Source organism: Scomber scombrus, chromosome 23, assembly GCF_963691925.1.
Source record: "Scomber scombrus chromosome 23, fScoSco1.1, whole genome shotgun sequence".
Taxonomy (NCBI): Eukaryota; Metazoa; Chordata; class Actinopteri; order Scombriformes; family Scombridae; genus Scomber; species Scomber scombrus.
The window spans coordinates 7,575,637-7,601,184 of record NC_084992.1 but is presented as its reverse complement, the minus strand read 5'-3'; the positions used below and the strand labels follow the sequence as shown (position 1 = coordinate 7,601,184).

The 25,548-nt window shown below is 38.0% G+C and overlaps 1 protein-coding gene across 1 annotated transcript; it reads right to left on the bottom strand.

Annotated features, from left to right (window-relative positions):
- Positions 1 to 8,654: 8,654 nt before the first annotated feature.
- Positions 8,655 to 24,405, bottom strand: supt16h (SPT16 homolog, facilitates chromatin remodeling subunit; the record flags this gene model as incomplete). Its single annotated transcript, XM_062445056.1, is given in 23 exon segments — positions 8,655 to 9,731; positions 10,357 to 10,431; positions 10,531 to 10,669; positions 10,770 to 10,899; positions 10,992 to 11,161; positions 12,283 to 12,358; positions 12,456 to 12,694; positions 13,616 to 13,734; positions 14,488 to 14,750; positions 14,893 to 15,020; positions 15,143 to 15,296; positions 16,569 to 16,684; positions 17,072 to 17,170; positions 18,935 to 19,000; positions 19,115 to 19,227; positions 19,360 to 19,433; positions 19,534 to 19,624; positions 20,128 to 20,300; positions 21,123 to 21,274; positions 21,565 to 21,711; positions 21,797 to 21,949; positions 23,419 to 23,589; positions 24,313 to 24,405. Coding segments are annotated over 23 exon segments (3,048 nt in total), but the record flags the coding sequence as incomplete, so codon positions are not given.
- Between the last annotated feature and the right edge of the window lie 1,143 nt (positions 24,406 to 25,548).

Genomic DNA, 25,548 nt, shown 5'->3' with positions numbered 1-25,548 from the left:
AAGAGCACACAAGCCTGTGGATGAAGGACACCGCTGTCAGTAGGAAGTCACTCACTGTCTATGCCAAATTTCAGCATTTCACAAGATGGTGTAGTTGTGAATTGACCAAGTGACGAACAGACTGACATTGCTGATATAGAGTTATATATATACATATATAGAGCAGGTACTTCTGGGTCTAAAATGTGAAGTGGTGGTGGACAAGAACGAGTGGTTTGGTGTTTCTTCTGTAAAACAGAAGAATTGAAATTGAATATATTCATTAATGAGCTTGGGGAAAATTTGGACTCAGCTGATTTATGACTATAAACAAGATACTAGAGGTAATTTCTGTACTGGTTGGGTCTTTTTTAATGGTGGTCATATTGTTTTGGGTAAATGTGGTGCTGGTTGTGGAAGACAAAACTGGCTTGTTTGGAGATTCATCTAAAAGTTGGAGACATGATATTCAATCACAGAGTTGGCTGTATAGTGAAAGTTTTATTAATATGTGCACTTTAAATACCAATAAGGTATAAATGTAATATTAAAACATGGATATATCCCATTGAAATTAAATGTCTCTTACTGGATGTTGTTTGATCCAGTGTTGTTGCTGAAGGCTGCTCAGGTGAGGTGATCTCTGTACTGGTCGAATGACCTTCAGTGGTGGTTATTCTGTTTGGGCCCACTGTGGTGGCAGTAGTAGACAAAACTGTCTCTTTTGGAGTTTCATCTGAAAAATGGAGACGTAATAATTATTCACAAGGTTGGACATGGATAAAGGCAGCCCATTTTTCCTTGGTCCAGTTTAAATGTGGTGTTTGCCAGGAGTTCCTACTTGGGCCTGTTCTATTTTCAGCTTGCAAGCATCCATTTATTACATTAGAGTGAAGTCTCTCACCAGGAATGGATGTTGTTAGATCTGCCATTGAGGTTGAAGGCTGCTCATAGGAAGTCACCTCTGTACTGGTTAAGTTTTCCTCACTGGTGGTTATTGTGCTTTGGGTTAATGTGGTGGTGGGCAGAACTGGCTGGCTTGGAGTTTCATCTGCAAAATGGAAACATGGGGTTCACACATGGGGTTGTTTGGGGTTTCTTCTATAAAACAGAAGCATTGAAATTGAATGTACTGATGGATGAGTTTGAGGAAGATTTCTACAGAAATGATTTATAACTATAAACAATATACTTGAGGTAATCTCTGTACTAGTTGGGTTTTCTTCAGTGGTGGTTATTTTGTTTTTGGTAACTGTGGTGGTGGAGGTATACTGATTCAGCTCTGAGGTTGAAGGCTGCCCAAATGAGGTTCTGAGATGACCAGTGGTTGATTTTATCTCGGTGGTTCTCTTATTTGGGGAATCTGTGGTGGTAGACAAGAACAAGTAGATTGGGGTTTCTTCTGCAAAACAGAAGCATTGGAATTGAATATATTCATTAATGAGCTTGGGGAACATTTTGACTCAGCTGATTAATGACTACAAACAACATACTAGAGGTAATATCTGTAGTGGTTGGGTCTTCCTTTTTTTGGGTAAATGTGGTGGTGGATGTAGACACAACTGGCTTGTTTGGAGTTTCACCTAAAAGTTGGAGACATGATATTCAATCACAGAGTTGGCTGTATAGTGAACGTTTTATTAATATGTGCACTTTAAATACCAATAAGGTATAAATGTAATATTAAAACACGGATATATCCCATTGAAATTAAATGTCTCTTACTGGATGTTGTTTGATCCAGTGTTGTTGCTGAAGGCTGCTCAGATGAGGTGATCTCTGTACTGGTCGAATGACCTTCAGTGGTGGTTATTCTGTTTGGGCCCACTGTGGTGGCAGTAGTAGACAAAACTGTCTCTTTTGGAGTTTCATCTGAAAAATGGAGACGTAATAATTATTCACAAGGTTGGACATGGATAAAGGCAGCCCATTTTTCCTTGGTCCAGTTTAAATGTGGTGTTTGCCAGGAGTTCCTACTTGGGCCTGTTCTATTTTCAGCTTGCAAGCATCCATTTATTACATTAAAGTGAAGTCTCTTACCAGGAATGGATGTTGTTCGATCCGCCATTGAGGTTGAAGGCTGCTCATAGGAAGTCATCACTGTACTGGTTAAGTCTTCCTCACTGGTGGTTAGGGGAGACTTGGCTAAGCTGAGCCAAAGGGTAAATTGAGCCACCCATTCTTTCTAGGAAACGGTAAAAAACATTGATCAAGTGACTGAATATTTAGGAGGAAGGCATAATTTCATGGAGTCTGTGAAGGTAAAAACCACATGGGTAAAGTGGTTAGATCTTTATTTCCAAAAAAACATTTTTCACTCTTGAAAGTGAATTTAGTCTATCATATGTTTCACGAGAATTGTGTTTAGACCAAAATAGAACATTTTAAACTTGTTTTATAAATCAATTGTGGTATCTATGAGCTACAACATGAGGTCATAAACCTAGCATAAAGGTGTACCATTTTAGCTGTGGGGACTAATAAAGTGAAATTGGTAGCTCTAGGGTAAGTTGAGCCATTTGGCCAGGGGTAAGTTGATCTGGTGGGTTGGGGATAGATGGAAGGAGGAGTTTAACGAAGATGGATAGAAGAGAGGATAGATAGAGGAAGAAAGGAAGGATGATGAGAAGATGAGAGTTTCAGTTCAGATTGTTCAAATGTGTTACTATTGCATAACTGACCACAGCTGTTAATGTTCTCTTCCCAAGCGCACTTTAAAGCCTGATTTAGGCTTCTGCGTCGGAATGTAGCTTTGTTTACCTTTTCGAAGTTCTGCATCGAGGGAACGCGTTGCCCTGCAATTCACCGCCATGCCGTTAGGGGGTGTGACTGTGTGTGTGTAGTGTGTGTGTGTGGTTTCAGAGGAGTCATATCCGTATCCTTGTTTATCTTCCGGTCACAGTAGCATGTAGCATTGCGCTATGTTTTTGTTTTTTGTTTTTGTTTTATTATTGCAAAATTCAAAATAAGCATTGCGCTATGTGCTCTATGTGCGTTAATAACAGAAAACACATACCTTTTGTTCATTATTAATAATAATGGCAGTGTTGCAGGAAGAAAGACCGGAAAAAGCAACTGCCGGAGGAACTGACGTTTTGAGTGGACCAATCACAGCCCTTGAGGTCCGCGTTGCCGTGACGCGTAGTTAGGATTTTTTGGAGGTGCACGTCAGGCTACGGCGTAGGGGTCGGCGTCGACGCAGAGAGCTCTGCTTAGGTACGCCGTAGCTACGTCGTCATTCCGACGCAGAAGCCTAAATCAGGCTTAAGGCATTCTCACTTGTTCTCTTCCTAAGCGCACTTTAGGGCATTCTCATGTTAAAATGTTTTTTTACAAAACAGCTGTTTAGCAGTAATATGCAATAATAATTTTAAAAAAAGGGTATGGTACCTGTTCAATTATGTATAATAAATAAAAATACACATGAATGTGAAGAAGTGACTGTTATTTAGGGAGGGAGAAGGTGGGGAGTAGGGATACGGTTCAATTTACCCCATACACAGGGTAAGTATATTATCGAAACAGTTACGTTCACACTCATTCTGTTTGTTTGAAGGGATGCACAACAACCTGAAATATATGCAGATATATTAGTTAGCGACAAAACTATGATTACCTTGATGTAGTGATCCTAAATATGAAAAATGGCTCATCTTACCCCAGTCTCCCCTATTGTGCTTTGGGTTAATGTGGTGGAGGGCAGAACTGGCTGGCTTGTAGTTTCATCTGCAAAATGGAGACATGGGGTTCACACATGGGGTTTATTTGTTCAAAACACAAATAAAAACAGAAGAAAAAATATTTATTTATTTATATAAAAAATTCACTCACCAGTCATGGCTCTGGTTTGATTCAGCTCTGAGGTTGAAGGCTGCCCAGATGAAGTTCTGAAAGGACCAGTGGTTGATTTAATCTCAGTGGATCTCTTATTTTGGGTCTCTGTGGTGGTGGACAAGAACGAGTAGTTTGGGGTTTCTTCTGTAAAACAGAAGTATTGAAATTGAATATATTCATTAATGAGCTTGGGGAAATGTTTACATCAGCTGATATATGACAATAAACAACATACTAGAGGTAATCTCTGTACTGGTTGGGTCTTCTTTAATGCTGGTAATTTTGTTTTGGGTAAATGTGGTGCTGGTGGTGGTAGACGGAACTGGCTTCTCTGGAGTTTCATCTGCAAAATGGAAACGTGGTATTCATTCACAGGGTTGGAATTTAGAGTCAATGATATATCCCAATTAATTAAACGTCTCTTACTGGATGTTGTTTGATCCAGTGTTGTTGCTGAAGGCTGCTCAGATGAGGTGATCTCTGTACTGGTCGAATGACCTTCAGTGGTGGTTATTTTGTTTGGGCCAACTGTGGTGACAGTAGTAGACAAAACTGTCTCTTTTGGAGTTTCATCTGAAAAATGGTGACATGGGGTTCACACATGGGATTTATTTGTGCAACACACAAATAAAAACTAGAAAAAAATATAATATATAATTTTATTTATATAAAAAATTCACTCACCTGTCATGGGTCTGGTTTGAATCAGCTCTGAGGTTGAAGGCTGCCCAGATGAGGTTCTGAGTTGACCAGTGGTTGATTTTATCTCTGTGGTTCTTTTATTTTGGGTCTCTGTGGTGGTGGACAAGTAGTTTTGGGTTTCTTCTGTAAAACAGAAGCATTGAGATTGAATATATTCATTAATGAACTTGGGGAAAATTTTGACTCATTTGAGTCTCATTGACTGATTTATGATGATAAACAAACATACTAGAGGAAATCTCTGTACTGGTTGGGTCTCCTTTAATGGTGGTCATTTTGTTTTGGGTAAATGTGGTGCTGCTGGTGGTAGACGGAACTGACTTCTCTGGAGTTTCATTTAGAGATGCTAAATCTGTTAACTGAATATTTTAGTAATATTTACAGTGTTTTGTTTGGAATAAAAAGAACTACTTAGCATGAGCAGTGGCATCCACCAAAAGGCTTTCACCAAAACTGAGATGGACCTACTCACTTCTATCTCCGTAGCATATAAAAGTGAGCTCTTGGCTGCACTGTTCATCTGACCACAGACCTGCATTGCCCAGATTAGTGGCAATGCAGTTCTGCTTCCCTCCAACATTATCCGGCTGTCCACGCTTCCAGTAGCGAAATTCGGAATCACTCTGGTCCGACCATTCCCGCCTCCTGCAAAGACAAGCAGAGGCCTGAGGTCATTTTTAGAGGACGGGCAAAGCCTTACATTAAGTGCCAATAAAAAGAAATTGGCAGAGAAGCTGGGTAAGACATGTGAATTAACTTTAATTGAGTGTAAAAAAATCTTATTCAAACTACATTTACTGAGAAAGAGATGTAGAACATGAGGAGTTTAGCTGACTTTACACAGATGTCATTTTTACCATGCTCACCATCTTAGTTTATGTTATGTTTGTCACAACCCAAAACAAGAAGAAAAATATATTCTACAGGGGTTGGATCCCTTCAGTGACCCCTTTAAAAGGTTACCATCTTGCATACAAAGTGACATACTCTATATAATGTTTTACAGACCTGTAGAGGCCAATCCAGACACTCATGTTTTTGGTAAGACGCTGTATTTCCTGGTTCTCTTTCTGGTTCCTAACAATGGCCAGGTCTGTGTGGTGCTTCCTGCAGTACCGCTGCGCATCAGACCAGCTCATCTTGCTCTGAACAAAAATGAAACGCTGATTGGTTTTCGTTATGCCTGTGAAGAAAAGAAAGGGAGATCAGAGAAAGAGTTTAAGTCTGTTAGTGTGAAGATATTATGAAATACATTTGTCTCTCTGCCTTCCAATGACCCCAATGGGTTGATTGAGCTCTAAAGTAGTAGCACAATAAATCTAGCCATTTATGTGTCAAACTATGAATTTGTTTATGAGGATAAGAATGAATGTGAACCATTGTAGCAGATGAAAGGGTTTCTCAGGTCGCACTGGGAGTCCTCCCACATCCCTCGACTCCACATCTTCACACACATCTGGTTTCCGAGGAAGTTGTCAGGCTGACCAAAATTCCAGTTCCTGTAAATGTCTTTGTTGTCGTAGTAGCCACTGTCTGAAAATGACCACCTCCAGCTGGAGAGGTTATCATGCAGCCCGATCCACATCTTATTTGCGAAGCCTCCACTAGTGTCCTGAGCGGTGTTCATCAGTCGGTTCATTTCCTCTATGTTGATCACTGTGGCCAGATCAGTGTACCGCTCTCTGCAGTATGCCTGGGCCTTCAACCAGGACGTGGCTATACTAATGAAGTGGTACTGGCTAGGTTGACAGTTGGTAAGAGCACACAAGCCTGTGGATGAAGGACACCGCTGTCAGTAGGAAGTCACTCACTGTCTATGCCAAATTTCAGCATTTCACAAGGTACTTCTGGGTCTAAAATGTGAAGCCAAGGCTGAAGTGCCTTGAACCTGCATTCTCTCTAATGGCCATCAGGGGGCAACTCCACTGACTCCAAAAATAAGTCCCATTGTATAGAAGTACATGGAAAAATGACCCTGCTTCTCACTTGATTTATTATCTCAGTAAACACTTTCCTAATGAGTTTATGGTCCAAACCGCACCTTCTTCAACACAGCAGTGTGTTCATTTTATAAATTGTGGTCCCATTAAATATAAATTTGACAAAAGCAGGGGATGCTTGGTTACGTTGTGAATGACAAATTGCTATGCAACATTTTTTTAGGCAATGTAATGAATTGTAATGTTAAGCCCAAACTGGTTCTTTGTCAGGTGCATTCTGTATTAAATATGAATAAACTTTGCCTTTGACTTTGTTGGGAGTTATATTTACCAGTGAGGAGAACGAGGACAGACAATCTCCACGTCATGTCTGGACTGCTTTCTTTGCATGTATCTGCTTTTTTGCATCACAGATAAATAAAAGTGTATGAGGTCAATATGCTCATTTTTTGATTCATGTTGAGTTTGTCATGTTATTCAATAATAATAAACATTAATTTGCATATAGAACGCATATGTGTCCTCTCCCATGTTGATAAGAGTATTCAAAATTACATTTAGAACAAATAAAAAATGTGCGATTAATTGTGAGTTAACTCATGACAATCATGCAATTAAAAATTATAATCGATTGACAGCATATAGCCAAAAAGTTAGTTTTTATCTTTTAAACTGCTAAAATTCTTCTGTACTCTCTTCATTTAAAGACAGGAAAAACTCCACACAAAACTGTCTAGTCTTAAAATGAAGCGAATGAGTTTTAAAAACAGTCTTGACATGCATCAATAGATTATGGTTCAGAAAATGGACAGAAAAAAGAAGCGTTACATCTAAATGGTAAATAATAGTCTTCACTTACCTGTAGCTTCTTCTTGGTTGTTTTTATACCTCTACACCTGGTCGCAGACACACTGCAGCAACAACACCGAGTTGTGCAGAGTAAAGATGCAATTTAAGGAAAGATTTTTTTGCATATAAGTGGGTAAAACCTTCTCACCAGACAAGTTTCTAGTTCTTGTCTCACTGAGTGACACAACATGATTTTCCAGAGGCGAACAGGTTTTCATTGCAAGGAAACATGCAGCTGCAGGGGTTCGAAAATGTCATGTCACTTTTAACACTTGTTTACTTCTTTGCTACGATGAGCGACAACCTTTATTTAGGAATAAAAGCAGCTTTCTTGACAAAGATACTCGGTGGCAAAAGGTCATACCTGCCTGTATAAGTACTGACTCCACTAAAAGCACAAGTGAGTGGTGAGTTCAGAGTTAACCTTCTTCAGGCAAGACTGGATTAGTACCCCAGAGGCCCCTGGACACTGACACTCATAGCCCCCCCCCCCCCCCCCCCCCCCCCCCCCCCCCCCCCCACACCATCTCACTGCACAAATCACGTCCACACGATGTTACCCACCCTGCACATTAAAATTATTTTGAGCTTCCAATCAAGCTAATATGTCAAATCACACACCTGTTGGTCAAAAGCACTAACAAATCACAAGACAATGATACAGTGGATTAAATAATCTGAAGGCAGTGTATGGCTAAAGACTCTTTACTACTTTATTTTTAAAAGATATTGTCTCTGAATTATTTTCTGATGTTTTATAAATTAAATGTATTATTATTTTATTTCCTGATTGTTTCCCTCTTCATAACACACCTTTTACTCTTAGTTGTTTTATTTCATTTTCCTCTGGTCTTTTCTTTCCTTCTCCATTTAATACCCCTCTTAACATCTCTGGTTTTACCCATTTTATTATATAGTGACTTTATTTTATTCTTTCGTTACCCATATTATATATAATTTTGTACATGTTTATCCCATCTCTGGTGTTTCCTCATTGCAGATTCATGAGTTACAGCATTTCCTCATTCCTGTTTTTTTATTTTATGGGTTTTTTGTGTGTGCGTTTGTTCACTTTTTGACCATGTAAAGCACTTTATGTTACACAACAATGTATGAAAAGTTCTATACAAATAAAGTTTGATTGACTGAAGGTGGCGTGTTAATCAAACTAAACTGAGGGAGACGTGTTGAAACCAGATTACTCGTCAGTACGTAGCCCTGAGCATCAAACAGGCTGATTGGCCGCTCTGGCCTGGAGCTAAACCTACATTATACCTAAACAGCTCTAAAAGCAGGTTCCATCTTTTAAAATGAAAAACACAAAACATTCAAAAAACCAACCAGTTCCTTTTAATTTTATTACAAAAACAAAAACAGGATTTATCAGAATTAACAGTACAACATATCTACTCAGAATGAACAGAAAAGGGGACAAAAAGGAGAAGTGCTAGGGAAAATGGTATGTATGTATGTATGTATGTCTGTCTGTGTGTGTGTGTGTGTGCGCACCAGGTGTGCATTAATTTACAAACCTCATTTTTAAAAAAGAAATCAGAAAAATGATTTATCTGCCCCCCTCAAAAAAGAAAGAACAAAGTAAAGCAAATAGTCTATATTATGATCACAATTTAACAAACATTGAAGAAAAATGTGAAAAGTAGACGAGAAGGAAGAGGTTGAGGAAGAGGAGGAGGAAAGGGGGGGGATTTTATATAAAACACTTGGCAGAAGATATGTCAAGACTTTTTTTATTATCCATTAGTTAAGAAAGTCATCTTTTTTTTTCCTTTTTTTAAATATTTTAAACAGAAAATAAACAATGCTCGCAATAAAAACCCATTTTCTCACACATGCACACACACACACACTCAGTCACTCACACACACATACACACACACACACACAGATATGAAACCCTGATGGATGGATGGAGATGGGATGTGGAAACAAAAGCGAGAATGAGGAAGGAATGAAGAGGAAAAAGAAAAAAAGAAAAAAACCTAATGGAGTCTGTGTCTGACTGCCTTGCTGGTACTTTCTTTACCATTTCAACATGACACTTCACTGACCAACACAAAAATAAGGGGCTTCTACATCTATATACACATTTTGTTGTATCCAAGTGTGTGTATGTGTGTGTTTGTGTGAAGTGTTCGAGTCAAAAAAGAGCCAGTCGGGGCGGGAGGGAGGATTGGGAACGGGTAGGTTTGGCAGTATGTGTGTGTATATGTATGTGTATGTGAGTGTGTGTGTGAGTGTGTGTGTGTGTGTGTGTGAGAGAGAGAGAGTGTGAGTGTGTGTGTGTGTGTGTGTGAGACGTTTAGGCTCGTCGCTTCTTCTTGCTGGGCGGGGGGGCTACTGGGCGAACCTTCCTCTTCTTGTTGTTGGCAGAGGTATCCTCGTCCTCATAGTGGCTCTCTCTGTCAGCTAGAGTACAGAGTAGATATATGTCATTTAAACAGCTTTTAAAATAGATATATTTGTATACTTGTTATATTCAAGTCCCTGCAGGATTGAAATGCTTGATTTCTGAGCAGCTTCACTCAAAATGTGTTATACAATTTACAGTGTTTTTTGCTCTAATTGCAGTAAGATTGCAGGACTTGTGGAGGGATAATGATGTGATTATTTTAATCAAACTGCTACCAATAAAGAGTCATATTTAATCATACAGCATAATCACAGAAAATATAATTCAGTGCTAATTTTTAATATATATATATTTATATTCTGAACATGAGAAGCACAGGATCAAAGTTAAGATAAAAATTCCCACCACAAACGACCCTGCAGAGTTTGTTTTGGGACTGAACCGAGACAACTTCCTCAGAAAGGTATGATTCAGATGTGACCAACAAAAGCATTAACCAGAGTCTGCTTCAATTGAACTAAAAACATCCTTAATAAAAAAGGAAAAAATCGAGCAAAAAACACCCAATAATATCTGGTTCCATCTTCTTAAATGTGATTAATTGCTGTTTTTTTCCTTTCTTAAAATTGACAAAACGAGCCAATTGAATAGATATATGTTGTATATTGTATAGATACAAACCTTTCCTGGCTTCTTCCTCCAGCTCGTCCCAGTCTTTACCGCTCTCCTCCTCACTGCCCAGTGACCCGCTGTACTCTACAAAACACAGCAGACAAACAACGGTGAGTGCGTGTGTGTGAGAGAGAGATTGTGACGAAGATGAATTTTTTAAAAATAGAAGCAGATTTTTATTACCGTTCCCTGAGCCCGATTCCTCGGTTTCGTCGCTGTAATCCTCGTCGCTGTCCTCTTCCTCGTACTCCTCTTCATCTGCAGACGGGTTGAACGTCTCATCCTCCATTTCGGACTCCGAGTCGTGCTCTTCGCCGCTTCCCTGAGAACAAAAGACAGAGAGATGATGTAATCGTTATGAGGTTTCTTTTGGAGGATATCATCAAGACTTTCTGCTCTGCCTCTTTGTCCCCTGAACGTACCTCGCTCTCCGGGTCTAAGAAAGACCAGCCACCTTGCTCAAAGAAGCCCTCTGGATCATCAACGATGGTTTTCATGATCTTGGTCCAGTTCAGAGACTGGACTCCCTCCGTGTACTTGATGTCACACGAGCTGAAAGAGAGAAGAAACAATTTTAAGTCACAAAAAAACGATCCGGTTTGGACTCATCACTTCTAAAGAACGTCTCCGTCCTTGAGCCTTACTTGAGCCACTCCTTGATGGGGTCCAGGGAGTTGACGGGCACGGCGTTGATCATGGTGACCTTCTTGTTGTAGTCCTTGTAGACGATGACCACGTCGAAATTCTTCAGGTGGAACTGCACACGCTCAAAGTGGACCAACTCCACCTCGTCCAGCGTCACCACAAATGGCGGCTAAATTGAAAAAAAAAACACAATAAGTATATTTAAGGAGGAGAAGTTGTTGTATTAATGCACATTTAAACATTCAGTGTAGAACATCTGTCTCCGCCTTCTGGCGTTGAGAGTAATTATGTTGCTACTGTGTGAGCGGAATGACTTGTTTGTCTATCAGAATTTGATCCATTTAGTTCAATGACATTTGGAAAGTCTAGAAGAGCTGCAAGAGTAAATGATTTAATCCACAGTGAAGTTCGAAGAGAGATAACAAGAAGTTTGCGAGCTCAGAGGCTGAAGATAGAAGACGTGCAGAAAGCCACCAGACACCAGATTTAAAGACTTTACTGTATAACGAATACAGAGATTTATCTGGCAGTGATAAGATGGTTTAGGAGTGGCTTAGATTGACCCTAAAATGAGACTAGCTGGTCCACCTTAAGTGAGCCATTGTCACTAACCTTCACTTTACTAGACTTTTCTTGGTCTTGAAAAGCTGCAGCATCAAATACCTGACACACTGCAGTCTGTACTTTACATTTACAACCAGACTGACAACTTACTGCTAACCTTTGTCTCTACTGCGCTCGTATTCAACGTCACTTTTCTGCCTCTCCCTGAACAACAAACTCACATTTACTCATATTCCTTAAAAGGAGCAATGCTACTTTTACAACATTACTTTTCCTGTAGACGTCCTTAGAAGAAGGAGGGAGAAGATTCAGGGATCTGATGCACTAGTTGTTGACTCGCTGTGTGCAAGTGAAAATCATTAATAGGTCATTGATTAATTATTGTAAGGAATAAAAGGAAACACTGCTTCATTTATATGTAAAAGTCCTGCACCATGGATATAATTAGTACTTTAAAACTGGGGAACAGTGATAACTGTTTAAAACATAAGGATATATTTTGTGTTAATAAGTTAAAAGTTTAAATCAAAGTGTTTTTTCTTAGAGATAAATACTAATTCACTTTTCTTTCATGGCTTCATTAAATCAGTAAAGAGTTAAAAAAAACAATCGGAGCCTCAGTATCCAAGAACGTTCCCGTTTTGGAGAATAATTTCCAGGTTTTTAAAGTGCTGTGCTGATGGTCTGATGTTTATCTAAAGACAGACATTTAGTGCCTTTACTCACCCATTCAGTAACATTGACAAGAGAACTGGACGTGGGTTGTAGCAGGCAGGTACTCCTGTAGGGGGCGCCCTGGAACCTGGAATAAAAGATCCACAAAGAATATAATCAACTCCCTGATTTACAAAGCTCTCCACAAGCATCCATGTGTCTTACAGCGCGTCAGACTGACTCACCCGAGGTCTCTGAAGGGAACCTCGAACTCCAGCTCCTCCTTCGTCAGCGTCTCCACCTTCTCGATGAAGTTCTTGAAGGCCGACTTGAGCTTGTGCCTCATCTCCCGCTCCATCTGCTCGGCGTACAGGTCGTCTCGGTCGTGCATGTGTTGGTGTTTGCCCAAATCTGTGGTGATCTCCCCGACCTCCGTGTAGAACTGGACGTCCGTGTGGCGCCTCTTACCAAACATGATGGCGTTCTGGGAGGAAAGAAAGTGATGGAAAAATGAATAAACAATTTTTTCTAACTAGTTTAACCTCAATGTTTTGCACAGAAGTGAATTACATTTTTCTAATACTTTGTAATTCATTCCTAGCAGCATTTTGATACACATTTATATATAAATTCACACATAAATCTTTGGAAAATGTCATATTTTATTTTAAAGAAACTGTTAAATGTGAAGAATATGAAAAGTGGAAACAGCTTCACTCTGAACAAATGAAATTAAACATTATCCATTTCTAATTTGTTTAATCTGGTACAAAAATTAAAGTAAAAACTACAAGTTGTGGTTTTAAAAAGGGGATTCCTTATTTCTATTTCTAAGTTGGCAACCTCATGGAGACAACAGGACTACATGGGGTGACGTAAATGTGTTTTAGGAGGTCTTTTTTGCTGCTGTTGACACTTTCTGATAGTTTTTGTACAGCTCAGATTAGTTTATAGAAAGCCTTTTAAGGAAGCCTTGTTAGGAGCTCTTTTTCTCCTGTTTTGTGGTCAGTTTATTATTTCTGCCTCGGAGACCTTGACGTCATAATAGCTTCCATTTTCCCCCAATTTTATTCTGTTAATAAATGCGACTGTATATTTGAAGGTGCTTCAGCTGCTGTTTTTTTTTTTTTTTACAAATTTGAAGTCATTTTTCTTGTGGTTAAATGAACTTATCAGACTTAGTATGTTACTTCCTGTGTTCCCCTAGACAGTAAAGGTCGTAACATAAGTGGAAAACAAAACTTGTCATTTTAACACCAACACTGTTTGTTTGTTTCCAATCTTTATGCTAAAGTAACTAAAGTGAACAATTTTATTTATTCACAAAATGACGATTATTCCTTTACAAAACCAGAAAAGATTGATTCTTGAATTTGAAACTCTGCTGTGAGACTGATAAACGCACCTTGAGGTGGAAGTGGAGTACGATGATCATCTCCCCGTCACACGGCTGGAAGACGGCGTGTTTGATGTTGTTGTAAAGGATGTCCACTTTATCACCGCGGACTGACGTGAACCGGAAACCTGTCAGGGGGGAGAGGTGAGAGAAATTTCATTAAAAACGATATATGAAAGTTAATGCACCAGATAAAACTTTGCTTTGGAAATTCCTATAGGTGTCAGTGTCTAATAAGTGTTGGCAAGATGAGCAATTCAAAAATAGTTTTAAAAGCAGCATCAGGTTTGCTAAAATGTACATTTTGTATTTCTGTTGGGTTGCACCTTTAAAAAAAAAATAAATAAATCAAAAGTAAGACTGAATGCTCCGAAAATGTCAAATGGTGTAACCACAAAATAATGATAAATATTAAATATTTTATCCACCTACAGTGTATTTAAGTGGACAAATAATTACTTCATTTAAAATAATGTAAATGGTTCTTGGTTTACATTATTCCCCCGATTAAATGTAATATTTAGAACCATTACCTTTATTTAAAATAAAAGTTATAATGTAAGATCATGCCAAACTAGTTGATATGGTGTTTAATTGAGAATTTACTGTTTTTAAGCAAGTTGAATTATTTGGTACAAAGTTTTTATGGTTACACCACTTAGACATTTTTGCCATAATCCTCTAATATATTCTCTCAAAATGGATTAAATGCAGAAATTTGATGCTGGGTCCACAAATAAAGAATGTGTGCAAGTTATTCATATGTTTATTTTCACATTTTAACCCCTTTTTTAAAAATTGGACTAAACCACAGACACAAAAAAAACGAGCTTACTGCCTACAAGAGGCTGAAATTCAACCCTCGATCTCGTCTTCCTCACCATTAGTATGCGCCTCCAGCGAACCCTGCATCCTCTTCTGTGCAATGTTGGGTCTGATGTAGAGGTCTTTGAGTTTGGGGTTGCTGCGGTTGAGGTTGATGACCAGCGAGTCCTGCTTGACGATGCCCTCTTTCTCCTTCTCCTCGGCCTCTCGCGTCTTGTAGCGCTTCTGTACCTCCTTGATGATGCGGAAAGCGTTCTGCAGGTTGGTGGAGGGAACCGATGGGTCGCCGGGAGCCTTCAGGTTGGACGCTCGGTACGTGCTGAGGAGAAAGGGAGTCCGTCAATTAAGGAGGATTAAAAGTTTCAAGATGTTTACAGGCTTCAGGAAAGTTTAATTAAAGACCTTTTTCTTTTTTAAGTTAAAATGCTTAAGTTTAATTGAGATTAAAAGTCAATACTTACATTTCTTTGACAAATGTGGCGTCGGGGTTGGGGAAGATGTTTCCCTCTTGTCTTCCCAGAGAGCTTCCAGGGACGTAGAAGTTGATCCTAAGGTAGGTGTAGTCTCCTTCTACGGACATACTGATGTTCTAGATGAAGGAGAGGGGAAAAAAAAAAAAAGACAAAGGAGGTCAAAAAAGTAAAAAAAAACAAAACAGATTAGACCTCAAATAAACGAGAAACGAAAGAGCTACGGATGACTAGAACAAACCTTGATGGTGGCGATGTGAAACGGCGTTGCGGTTCCGAAGACGGGCATGACGACGGTCTCATACTTCTTGTCGATGAAGATCTTCATGTCTCTGATGTCCTTTTCTCTGGGCATCTGAGACACGTTCTTATAGGACACGTTTGATTTTCTGGCCCTGAGAGAGAAGAAAAACAAGCGGTGAAGTTAATTATACGTCTGCACACAAGAAGCTCTCCTGCCAAACATCCTGTATAACCTCCTGAGACCCTGCGTCCTCATGGGGAGATTTTACATTTCTGAGTTTGCTTGACCTTATACTTCATTCTGCTGCACTTTGACCTGCTGACCTTGTTCGTACACGCCCTTTTTTGCCATCTAGTGGTAACAAAAGCACATTACAGTGTAAAAATCAGTAAACACCAGATAGCCAAGTCAATCAACAGCCGATCCCCAGATGAAAGTGGACCAGGTAATAAAATCTGATCATATTTGATAGTTAAAACTTGTTTATTTATGCTTAATAATGTTTGTCATTTGATATAAATGTGACTAATTTTAGCAACAGCAACAAGCTACGACGCTGCTAATCAGGATGTACTTCTATGAGGAAATTAGGAAGCCTGTAAATAATAAGGAAATTGTTTTATACATGGGTGAGTTAATTGTGTTATACAATAAAATTAATTTTTGTACTTCTGTAATATCTAGGAGAAATTAACAAAGCATAACAAACAAAAGCCCGGGCCTCAAGAGGTTAAGTATCATTTAAGAAATATTTGGGCACTTATTCAATCATTTACAATTACAGAAATATTGTTAAATGTGTTTAAGTTAACATTATTGTAGAATGATTCAAATGTTATGTGACTTAAACTTCTTAAATATTTTCCCCCACTAACTTCAAGTAGGGCTGAATGATATATCGTTATCGTAACTATAACTAAATATAAACTTGCAAGATATTAATGTCACAAAAAGCAACGATATAAACGATAAAGAGTTTACAATAAAGAATTTACTAGGTACGTGCTGTTTACAATAAGTGTTATAAATCAACATTTCAGCAAAATACATTCTTATTTAAATGTATTTATTATCATGCAGCCAAAGACTTAATTTTCACTGTTACATTTACAATATTGTTAAAGCATCGTTGAAAAGTAGAGGTTGCTGAAAAATGTTTATCTTTTATTTCAATGCAGCTTAAGACAGTTATTGTTCTGTTGTGATCAATAAACTATTTTTTCTATTTGGTATTATGATGCTTTTTTGTTTACGAAAGCTTAATTTTCACTGTTGCTACCCTTAAAATTTGAATTAAGTGTTAAATCATAGTCATATCGTATTGAACGAGAGATTTGTCTTCAATATCGAGACACAATAATTTGTCCGTATCGCTCAGCTCTAACTTGTAGCGCCCTCTTCTGGCCTCCTCCACACTACTCACTTCTGAATCTGCTGCTCTCCTTTCTGCTCCGTGAGACGACGCTTGGCCTCATTGTTCAAATGGTCGGCTAACTCTTTCTGGTGAGCGCGTCTCTTCTCCTCCGCCGTCATCTCGTTCTGAGTTTTTTTTAGACAAAGAGAAACAAACTGAGTGACCACACGGAGGAACAAGTACGATATTTCTTCTTTTGTGTGTGTGTGCAAAGGATGAATAAAAAATAAAAAAAACACAACATACATGCGGTGTAGACACATGTAAGTACACAGCTGTGGATGGTCAGAAAAATCAAAAAAACACGAAAAGAAAACGTGGATTTTTTTAAATTTAAAAAAAATTAACCAGTTCAGCTGATGAGATTTTAGAAAAACTATAAATACTTACCTTCCCGAGTAGCTGGCAGAGTACAAAGACATTCAGACTCTTAGTTATTTAAACACTGTCAAGGCGGCAAATTAAAAAAAAAAAACTGACCAGAAACACGTTTGAACACTTCGGTGACTCACCCTGGTTCTGTCTGCCAGCAGGGCGGCGCTCCGAGCTCCTTTCCCCAGCAGCTCCTCGGCATCGTCGCCATCTTCCTCCTCGTCGTCCTCATCGTCATTCTGAATAAAAACAGAGAGAGACATGCTGAAAACTTGTCTTTACTCCTGAAAAACGGACTAAAGAGATAAATTAAAATAATTGGAGAAGAGGTTGATTTCTATTTTGTTACATTAAACCTGAAGAAAAGGTTACTTTGGAAATGTAATAGATTACTAGTTACATTACTTATTACATTTTAAATAAAGTAACTATTTCAATTACTTCAAACTAATGTAACTTATTACATTTGATGACTTTTCTAATTTTCTAACCAATGTTTTCAGCTGTTAGGGTAAATGTTCCCATTAAGCACCAAAATCTAGCTTCAGCTGTTTCCATGGATACTGACATGATTTATAAGGGAGATCATTTCTTATAAAGCAACATTTATCTCTCATTTGAAAATGTATTCATTAGTTCATGTAGATTTTGGAATATAAAATAAAGATATTTGATGAATAAAGTGGGTTTAATTGGTTCTGTGACTCCATTTAAGCCCATGTGTGCTCCAAATAAGCCCACGTCATGATTTATTTACTAAATATAAAAAATAATTGCTTTCAAAGAATTAAAAACAGCAATATATGTATTCAGTAACATGTTAAATATTTTTAAAAAATGATGAAAAACCCTCCTGAGCAAAATCTCAAAGGTCTGACTTCAGATGTAACCTCCTTTGTAATCATCAACATTTTTATCAAAGTAATTAAATTACCTAACGCCTTTACATGTAACTAGTTACTCCCCAACACTGCTGGAGTTCATATTTCAATACAGCAAATCAAACTCTGTTAAATGCGATAATAATGTGGCGTTTCTATCGCAGGCAGAACAGACGGTCGCACTGAGCCTGATCGCCTCCTGATACACACAACAACTCACGTTAAGCGTCTCTACCAAAAGTCTCCTTCTTATCTAAACTTACTAACACGAACACGTCTTATCCTTATCCTGCACCTCAGCGTGTAGCAAACATTCACCAGAAAAGGGCAGCGCTAATGTCAGTTAGCTGGCAGAGCGGCAGCACATTAAAGGGCAGATATCCAGTTTGGTCATTTATCTTTAAAAATCCTCGTTAGTGACACAGTGTCCGTCCCTACTGATGCAACGTTATATCTTTTATTCTAATGATACAAAACTATTAAAATTAGGGATGCACCGACAAAGGTAAACACACCCTGGTAAATAAGATACAGTCCACCGATGTTATTTGGGGTCGGACTGTCAGACTCAGACAGTGGCCGCAGCTATGGAAGTACAAGTATGGAAAACTCTTATTATTAAGTTGGTCATTGAATGGCAGGCTAAAGTGATTTTGACAGTCTTCTATTTTTCTCATTCAAAAGATAATAACGTGTAATAATATGCTGAATTACTTTAAAACATTTTTTTTTTAAAACTATTTCCAAATAAACATAGATCTTATTTTTGAAAGCAAATCAGATGATTAAATGATTTCAGTTGGACTTTAAAACACAATTTATCATCCGCTCCAAACAAGAACTGGACTGAAACTGTATTTAACTTAATTATCATCATTATTATCAGAATATAATATTACTAAACTAAAAAAATAAAATTGTAAAATACTGTAAATTCAATCTATACATGTACCTGTAAGATGTAATCCATTACATATTGTCATTTAACTACATTTGGTACAAGTTTTGCAATATAAAAATAAAGCTGTGAAACTGATAAAGATAATAGGTATAATAATGAAAAAGAAGCTTCGACTCCTCTCGTGTTATTACTTATGAAAACTGGAGATGACGGACACTTACCTTCAGGAAGATTCCCACGTTTTTTATCTTTTTCTTGACCGGTGTGAGTATCGTGGCCGCTTCCTCCTGTTACACAAACATTTCAGATTGTGATGAATGTGCCGCTGAGATCTACAATCCTTCTACAGCTACACACAAATCACATTACTATTAAAGTTGAAGCAGTGAAGTGAGTCTCACCTCGTTGATCTGAACCGTGTCTCCGATAAACAAGGCGTACTTTTTCTGCTCGTCCTTCTTGCCTTCTTTATTGATGAGTTCAGCAAAACCTAAACTGATGCTGAGCACCATGCCTGCCACACACACACACACAAGCTTTGGTTACCAACTATTATTCGGTATGTTTAAAAGAAAGAAATCAACACTAAACATTAGCAGTAATTTAATGTGAAATAAAAGTAAAAAGACGAAGACTTTTTTCTCACCTTTTTTCAGTTTGTACTGGTTCTTAACGTTCAAAACCAGGGAGCCTTCTCTGAACTCGATGCCCATTGCAAACCTACAAAAAACACAACAGAAATTAAAGATATGAGACAAGGTTGTGAACATGTTTGAGAAGACTCCGAGTGAGGGGAGAGCTTGGATTTGTGTTCATTTACCCGAGGTTTTTGGTAAGCTTTGCTGTAAGATCTGGCTTTTCCTTTTTCACGTACTCAAGAACGGTGTTGTAGGCATCGCTGATTTTTACACCTGTGGAGGAGAGAAGGGGAAGAAAACTAGCTTTACATTCAGGAAAACACACATAAATATGCTCAAGGTTGCTCTGAGTTTGTTTTTTATTTAACCACAGTGGTGTCACAGGCTTCACTTTAACCCTTACATACTGTTCAGGGTCTAATTTAACCCAGTTTTATACATTTGAGAGAATAAAAAAAACCTTAAAAAACTTTTCTTTTAGCCAGAAATTTGATGTTTTTTCTTAATGTGATCCAGAATATACAAAAATGTAAACATTTCAACTACTTAAAAGAACACTTTTGTGCAGCTAATACACATTTTCATTGAGTGTTTGACTCATATTTCTTAAAGCATGAAACAATTAAGGATTTTTAATGACTGATGAGATGAATTCATGAATGATTTGTGCTTCAGAAATTATGTAGAGAGATTAATTATGAGAAGATATTGTAAAACACCAGAATATGAACCGTATTGTAAGGTTTCCCACTCTCCCAGCATGCTCCTGAACTCACCGTGTTTGAGCTCTTTCAGCAGCTCTTCCTCCACCTGCAGCAGGAAGTTGTAGTTGTCCTGCATCTCCTGAGGGGGGTCCACCATGAGGGTGCGGACCAGGTTGGAGCAGTAGGACTTGTAGCGGATCCCCATGGCGCACGTGATGGCACCGAAGTGGATGTGGTTCTTATCGCTGCGGACGAGAGGGGGGGGGACAGTGTCGAGTTAAAATGATGAAACTGTGTAATATATGATGAGCTGAGTGTTACAGATATGGTCTCGTTTTAGTGAGGTCAAAGGTGAAATAAGCCACTCTTGCGAATAAGCACTGCTTATTAAATTACTGTGTAATCAATACAACTATAATAAAGCTTCAGACAGTTTCAAAAACATTAAAAAACTGCAAATAAAACAATAAACCTATCACATATACATCAGTATTGTTGTATATGTTGTCTGATAAGTATATATTTTTTAAAGTTATATAGACAGTATTTTATGTATATATTTATGACCCTTTTTGTTAATTCAAGTTTAATATGTGCATGTTTTTTCTATTCAAAGCTAAATAATTTCATACAATAAAGTTTATTGTTAAACTGTAAAATATCATACCTTCACTACATTTAAGGGATGATTACAAAAGAAATGTTTATCTATATATTCTGTACATATATTGTCGGCCAATATATTAATATTGGAATTTTTTTTAACTCCCTAGTAATCAGTGTCGGCCTCAAAAATCCAGTCTTGGTCGAGCTGCAGTGTTTATTTGTTTACTTGCCGAGTCAGATGGATGATTGTTATCACTCATGTCTGTGAGGTGAATATGAAGCTGCTTCTGTTTAAAGATTTTTTTTTTTTTTTGAAGTTGCCTACCAGCTCTTCTTTAGCTCACAAATCTTATCTGTAAAAACTGAGTTTGTAACTTGGCTTGAGCAGAATTTAAAATAACCTTCAGCTTCAACATTGAACCAACACGTCACTGTGTGTCTGATGAGGTGACGGACTCTACCTGACGACGCTGAACTTGAGGCTGTAGTTTCCTCCGCTCTGGATGATGGGGGGGTAACACATCTCCACCGTGGACGGGTCAGCGCCGCCCAGGTACTTCTTCTCCTCGATGGCCTTCTCCACCGACTCCGCTAGCTTACTGTGACGCACTTTCTGTTGGTCAAAGGAGAAGAGAGAGAGGCAAAGGTTGTCACATTTAAAAAGGAGATAAATTACACTGAACATTTCATTCTCTGATTATGTTGCTCATAAAGTCACAACGAGCATATGAGTGATTAAACATCCTGAAACTTTTCTGCTTCTAAACATTTAGAACAAAAAAAGACATATTTGAGCCTCGTAAACTACTTTTTAATCCCATAAATACTCTTAATGCTCTTTCACAGGTTCTTCAGACACTTATTTTCTCTATTTCACGTGAACCCGTCTCTCCTCTTCCTCACCTCGTCTGCGTCGACGATCTCCATGACTCGCTCCTTGAAGAACTTTGAGTAAACCTCGCTGGTGATGGCCGCTGCCTTCTTCATCAGGTTCAGCTCCCCGTCTTCCTTCACCGCCATCGTGTACGCCACCACAGCGCTGATGTCCACCTAATAGAAGAGAAGAGAGTTATTAACATTGACTAACTCTTCATTCCCGCTCACAGAAACTACATGCTCAGAAGCTGCGTCGTACCTTCTCCAGCCCCTCGGCGGTGATCGTGTCGTTCCAGCTCTTCATGTACTCTCCGGGGAACTTGTCCTTACTGAACACTCCGACCGTCTTTCCCTCTTTGCTGCCTCGGATCGCCTCGATCATCTTGTCGAAGTTGGCCTTGTTGCTTTCATTCTGTAGGAGACACACGAGACAATGAGCAACGGCATTAGGCGGCAATAATCTGAAGCAGGAAAAGGACAGAATATACATAATATATGCAGAATATACAGGCAGACAACTGTTCAATGGATTTACTTAGAAATCCAAACTAGCTTCTGGATGTGGCGATATCAGATTAGCTACCTCTCATAGTATTAAAAGACAATAATAATAATAATAATGTCTGCAGTTTAACACTATATACAAACAACTTTTTTTCATTTTGCACATCGTATAATCAAAATAAATCTCATTATTTTACTTTAACAGTATGATCAGTTATTTGTCTCATTGATTCAAGCTCAGATAGAAACAATAAAAGTTTAAACATATTTTAATCCAACATTTCTTGAATGTATAATGTTTTTTAATGGGGTTGAACTTTGACCCAGAAGTGAGTATATCCTATATCCCACCTTTAAAAAAAAAAAAAAAAAAAAAAAGAGTTTGCGGATACAAAGTTTGACAAATTACAAGATATCTTCACTCCAGACTGAATCCTCCGTTCATTAATCAACATTTAAAAATCACCAGTGTGAACAGAAACATTAAAACGCTGATGACTAAAACCATAATAGAGGAAGTTTGAATTCTCATTTCTCAAACTAACTAGACTAGATGAAAACCTGGTGCCCGACTTGGACGGTGTAAGAAACGCTTGAGAGCTTTTCCAGCCTGAAACAACCGAAACAGGAAGCCAGTTTGACATGAATAAGCTTTTCTCAAAACCAAGTACACCCAGTTCGGACTGCCATACTTGCTAGTTTGATTTCAGGAGTACAAACCTCTGTATTCGTGAGGACACAGTACGATTGTTCTGCCAGCTCACAGCTTCAACACAACTAAATACATCACAACTCAAAGCTCCACTAACAACGTTTAGTCACAAAAATAAACTCATCGACAGAAAGAAGAAGAAGTAAATGATGTTATTCAATCTGTAATGAAGCTAGAATAAAATCTAAACTGGTGTGTATCTTATCAAAATAAAACATTTAATACAGACTGATCTGTTCTTTTTAATTAAGTGTTTGAAACTATGATATCTGTACATATGGAGACCCAGAGGAAGCACTGCTGTTCTTCTCTCCATTAAAAATGTAGTTTCACTTTAGATTCAAACTCATGTGGCAGCTACAGTTGTTCAATTTCATCTGTGAGACCAAAAAAAGGAATTACATCACATCTGAAAATGCTGCGGAGACATCAGAGCCAGCAATAAATCACCACAGCTCAGTCGATCGGATCATATTCACCCTAGGATGGCGAGGGACACTGACCAGGTGTTATTTGGATAATCTCGCCACATGCTGGGAGTCTAAATGATTACTTTCTCCTCTTTCAGACAAACCTAATTAATCATAACCCAGCTGTATCGCTGCCCAACATCTTCCAATCACGTGTAGATAATTATATAAAAAGAGGAGAAGCAGCAGCGTTACCTTTTCTCTGGTGAGCAGAGTGATGGGCGGAGCTCCGTTGGCGTTCTCGTTGCCTTTAGTGACGGCCACCTGTTTGAGGAAGTCCACTTTCTTCTTGCTGGCCAGGAAGATGATCTTGGTGTCGCAAAAAACCATGATGGTGTCTGTGAGCTCGTAGCCGAACAGCCAGGTCTGCAGACAAGTTCAAGAGACAGAAAAATAAAAAATATGAATGAGTAAATTAGAAAAAAACTGGTGGACAAAGTTATTTTCATTATCAATGTAAACAGCTCATGTTTGACATTTCTGCATTAAAGAAATTACCATAAAGATTATTAAATTATCAAAATAGTAGGTGAGGATTGAGCTTTTATCAAATCGGCTAATCGCTGCAGCTCTATATGATCAATAATGAAGGTAATCGTTAGCTGCAGTCATATTCAGACCTTTACACACAACTTAAAGGCTTTAATTAATTAGTATACTGTGTAATTTAGCCATAATTGCTCAACAATAGACTCCAGTACTTTTTATTGTATAGAACGAAATAGTTTATTGTCGTAAAAAAAGGCCCACAACGAAATTTCTGCCTTACTGCCTGAATGGAGCTCAAATAGAAAGATTTACATTTAAGTTAAAAATCTCTCACACAAGTGTAAACATACGTCACAGTATTTAGTAACTACATATAAAGCCAGATGCTGCTTGTATTGCTTATTTAAAAAGGTAGATGTACGGCAAATGATAAAAAATAAATAAGTATATTAAACTTCATAGCACAGGATTGTCTACGATGCCTTGTTGTGCACAGAAGACGACGTGGACTCTTGCGAAAGATGAATGTAAGCTTAATGTGTGCTAGCCATCATCATCATCATCATCATCATCATCATCATCATCACGCTGCTCTCTCACCTGTATGGCCGTGGATTTAGCGTACACGATCTCCTCGTCCACTCCGACAGACACAACGATGGCGTCGACTTTGCCGAACTCATCTTCTGCTTTCTGCAAAAAAACAAGAATAAAGACAGTTTAATTATTAAATGCACTCTGATGAAAATATGGACATATTACAAAGACATATTAAGGTGTTTCTACTACATCCACTGTCATCATTTTGGGGGCTGATAGTTTTTTCTCAACTTTATTAAAAGACAATAAAACTCCAAAAGCAGTAAAATATAAACAACAAAAAAAGATAGCAAAATGCCAAGGAAGTGCAAGTCTCTTTTAAGATTAAATAAAAACTATATAATACAAAGGAGGAAGAAAATAAACTACTAATTAATTAAATCTATTGGTCAATTTCACTTCGAGTGTATGTAAATGACCCCAAAAAAAGCTCATTATTTGGATTAAAAACGCTCTAAAGTTGATATTTAACAAAGACATATTGAGGTGTTTCTATTACATACAGTGTAATTATTTTGGGGGAAATTATCGCACACACACATAAGAGCAGATAGCAGCTATTATTGGTCTTTCTCCACTTTTTACAAAACAGTCAAACTCAAAAAGCTTTAAAATATAAACCAAGTATGACGAACAAAAATGGGAAACTAATTGCAAGTCGCTGTTAACATTCAATAAAAACAAAATAATACAAATGAAGAGGAAAATAAATGAATAATTAATCAAATCTATGAGTCAATTTAACTCTAAGTGTATGGAAATGCCCATAAAAAGCTAATTATTTGGATTAAAAACGCTTTAAAGTTGATGTTAAACACTTATCAGTATCACCAACACCTGATGCTGCACTGCCAGGTAACAGGTAGCATATCAGTGTATTTTAACTATCACCGAGTTCATTATAAAGGCTTTTAAATCACTTTATAAATACATTTTTATAGTTTAATGAGAGCCAATGAGCTCACCCAACAGGGAGAAGTGATCACTAAAAACAACATTTTAACAACTTCTAAAGACTAGTTTAACACCTACAAGTAACCACAGTGTTCATATAATAATATAAAGTGATTTGGCACAGTTTAAGGCTTTCAATTAAAGTAATTTTTGAGGATTTAAGAGGCAATCTTTGCACATGTTAGTGGCGTTTTATCTGATGCTAATTAGCATTGTTAGCATGTGGCAACCATTACTAGCACTTTCAGACAATACACATCATATTATGAGGTGTTATTAAGG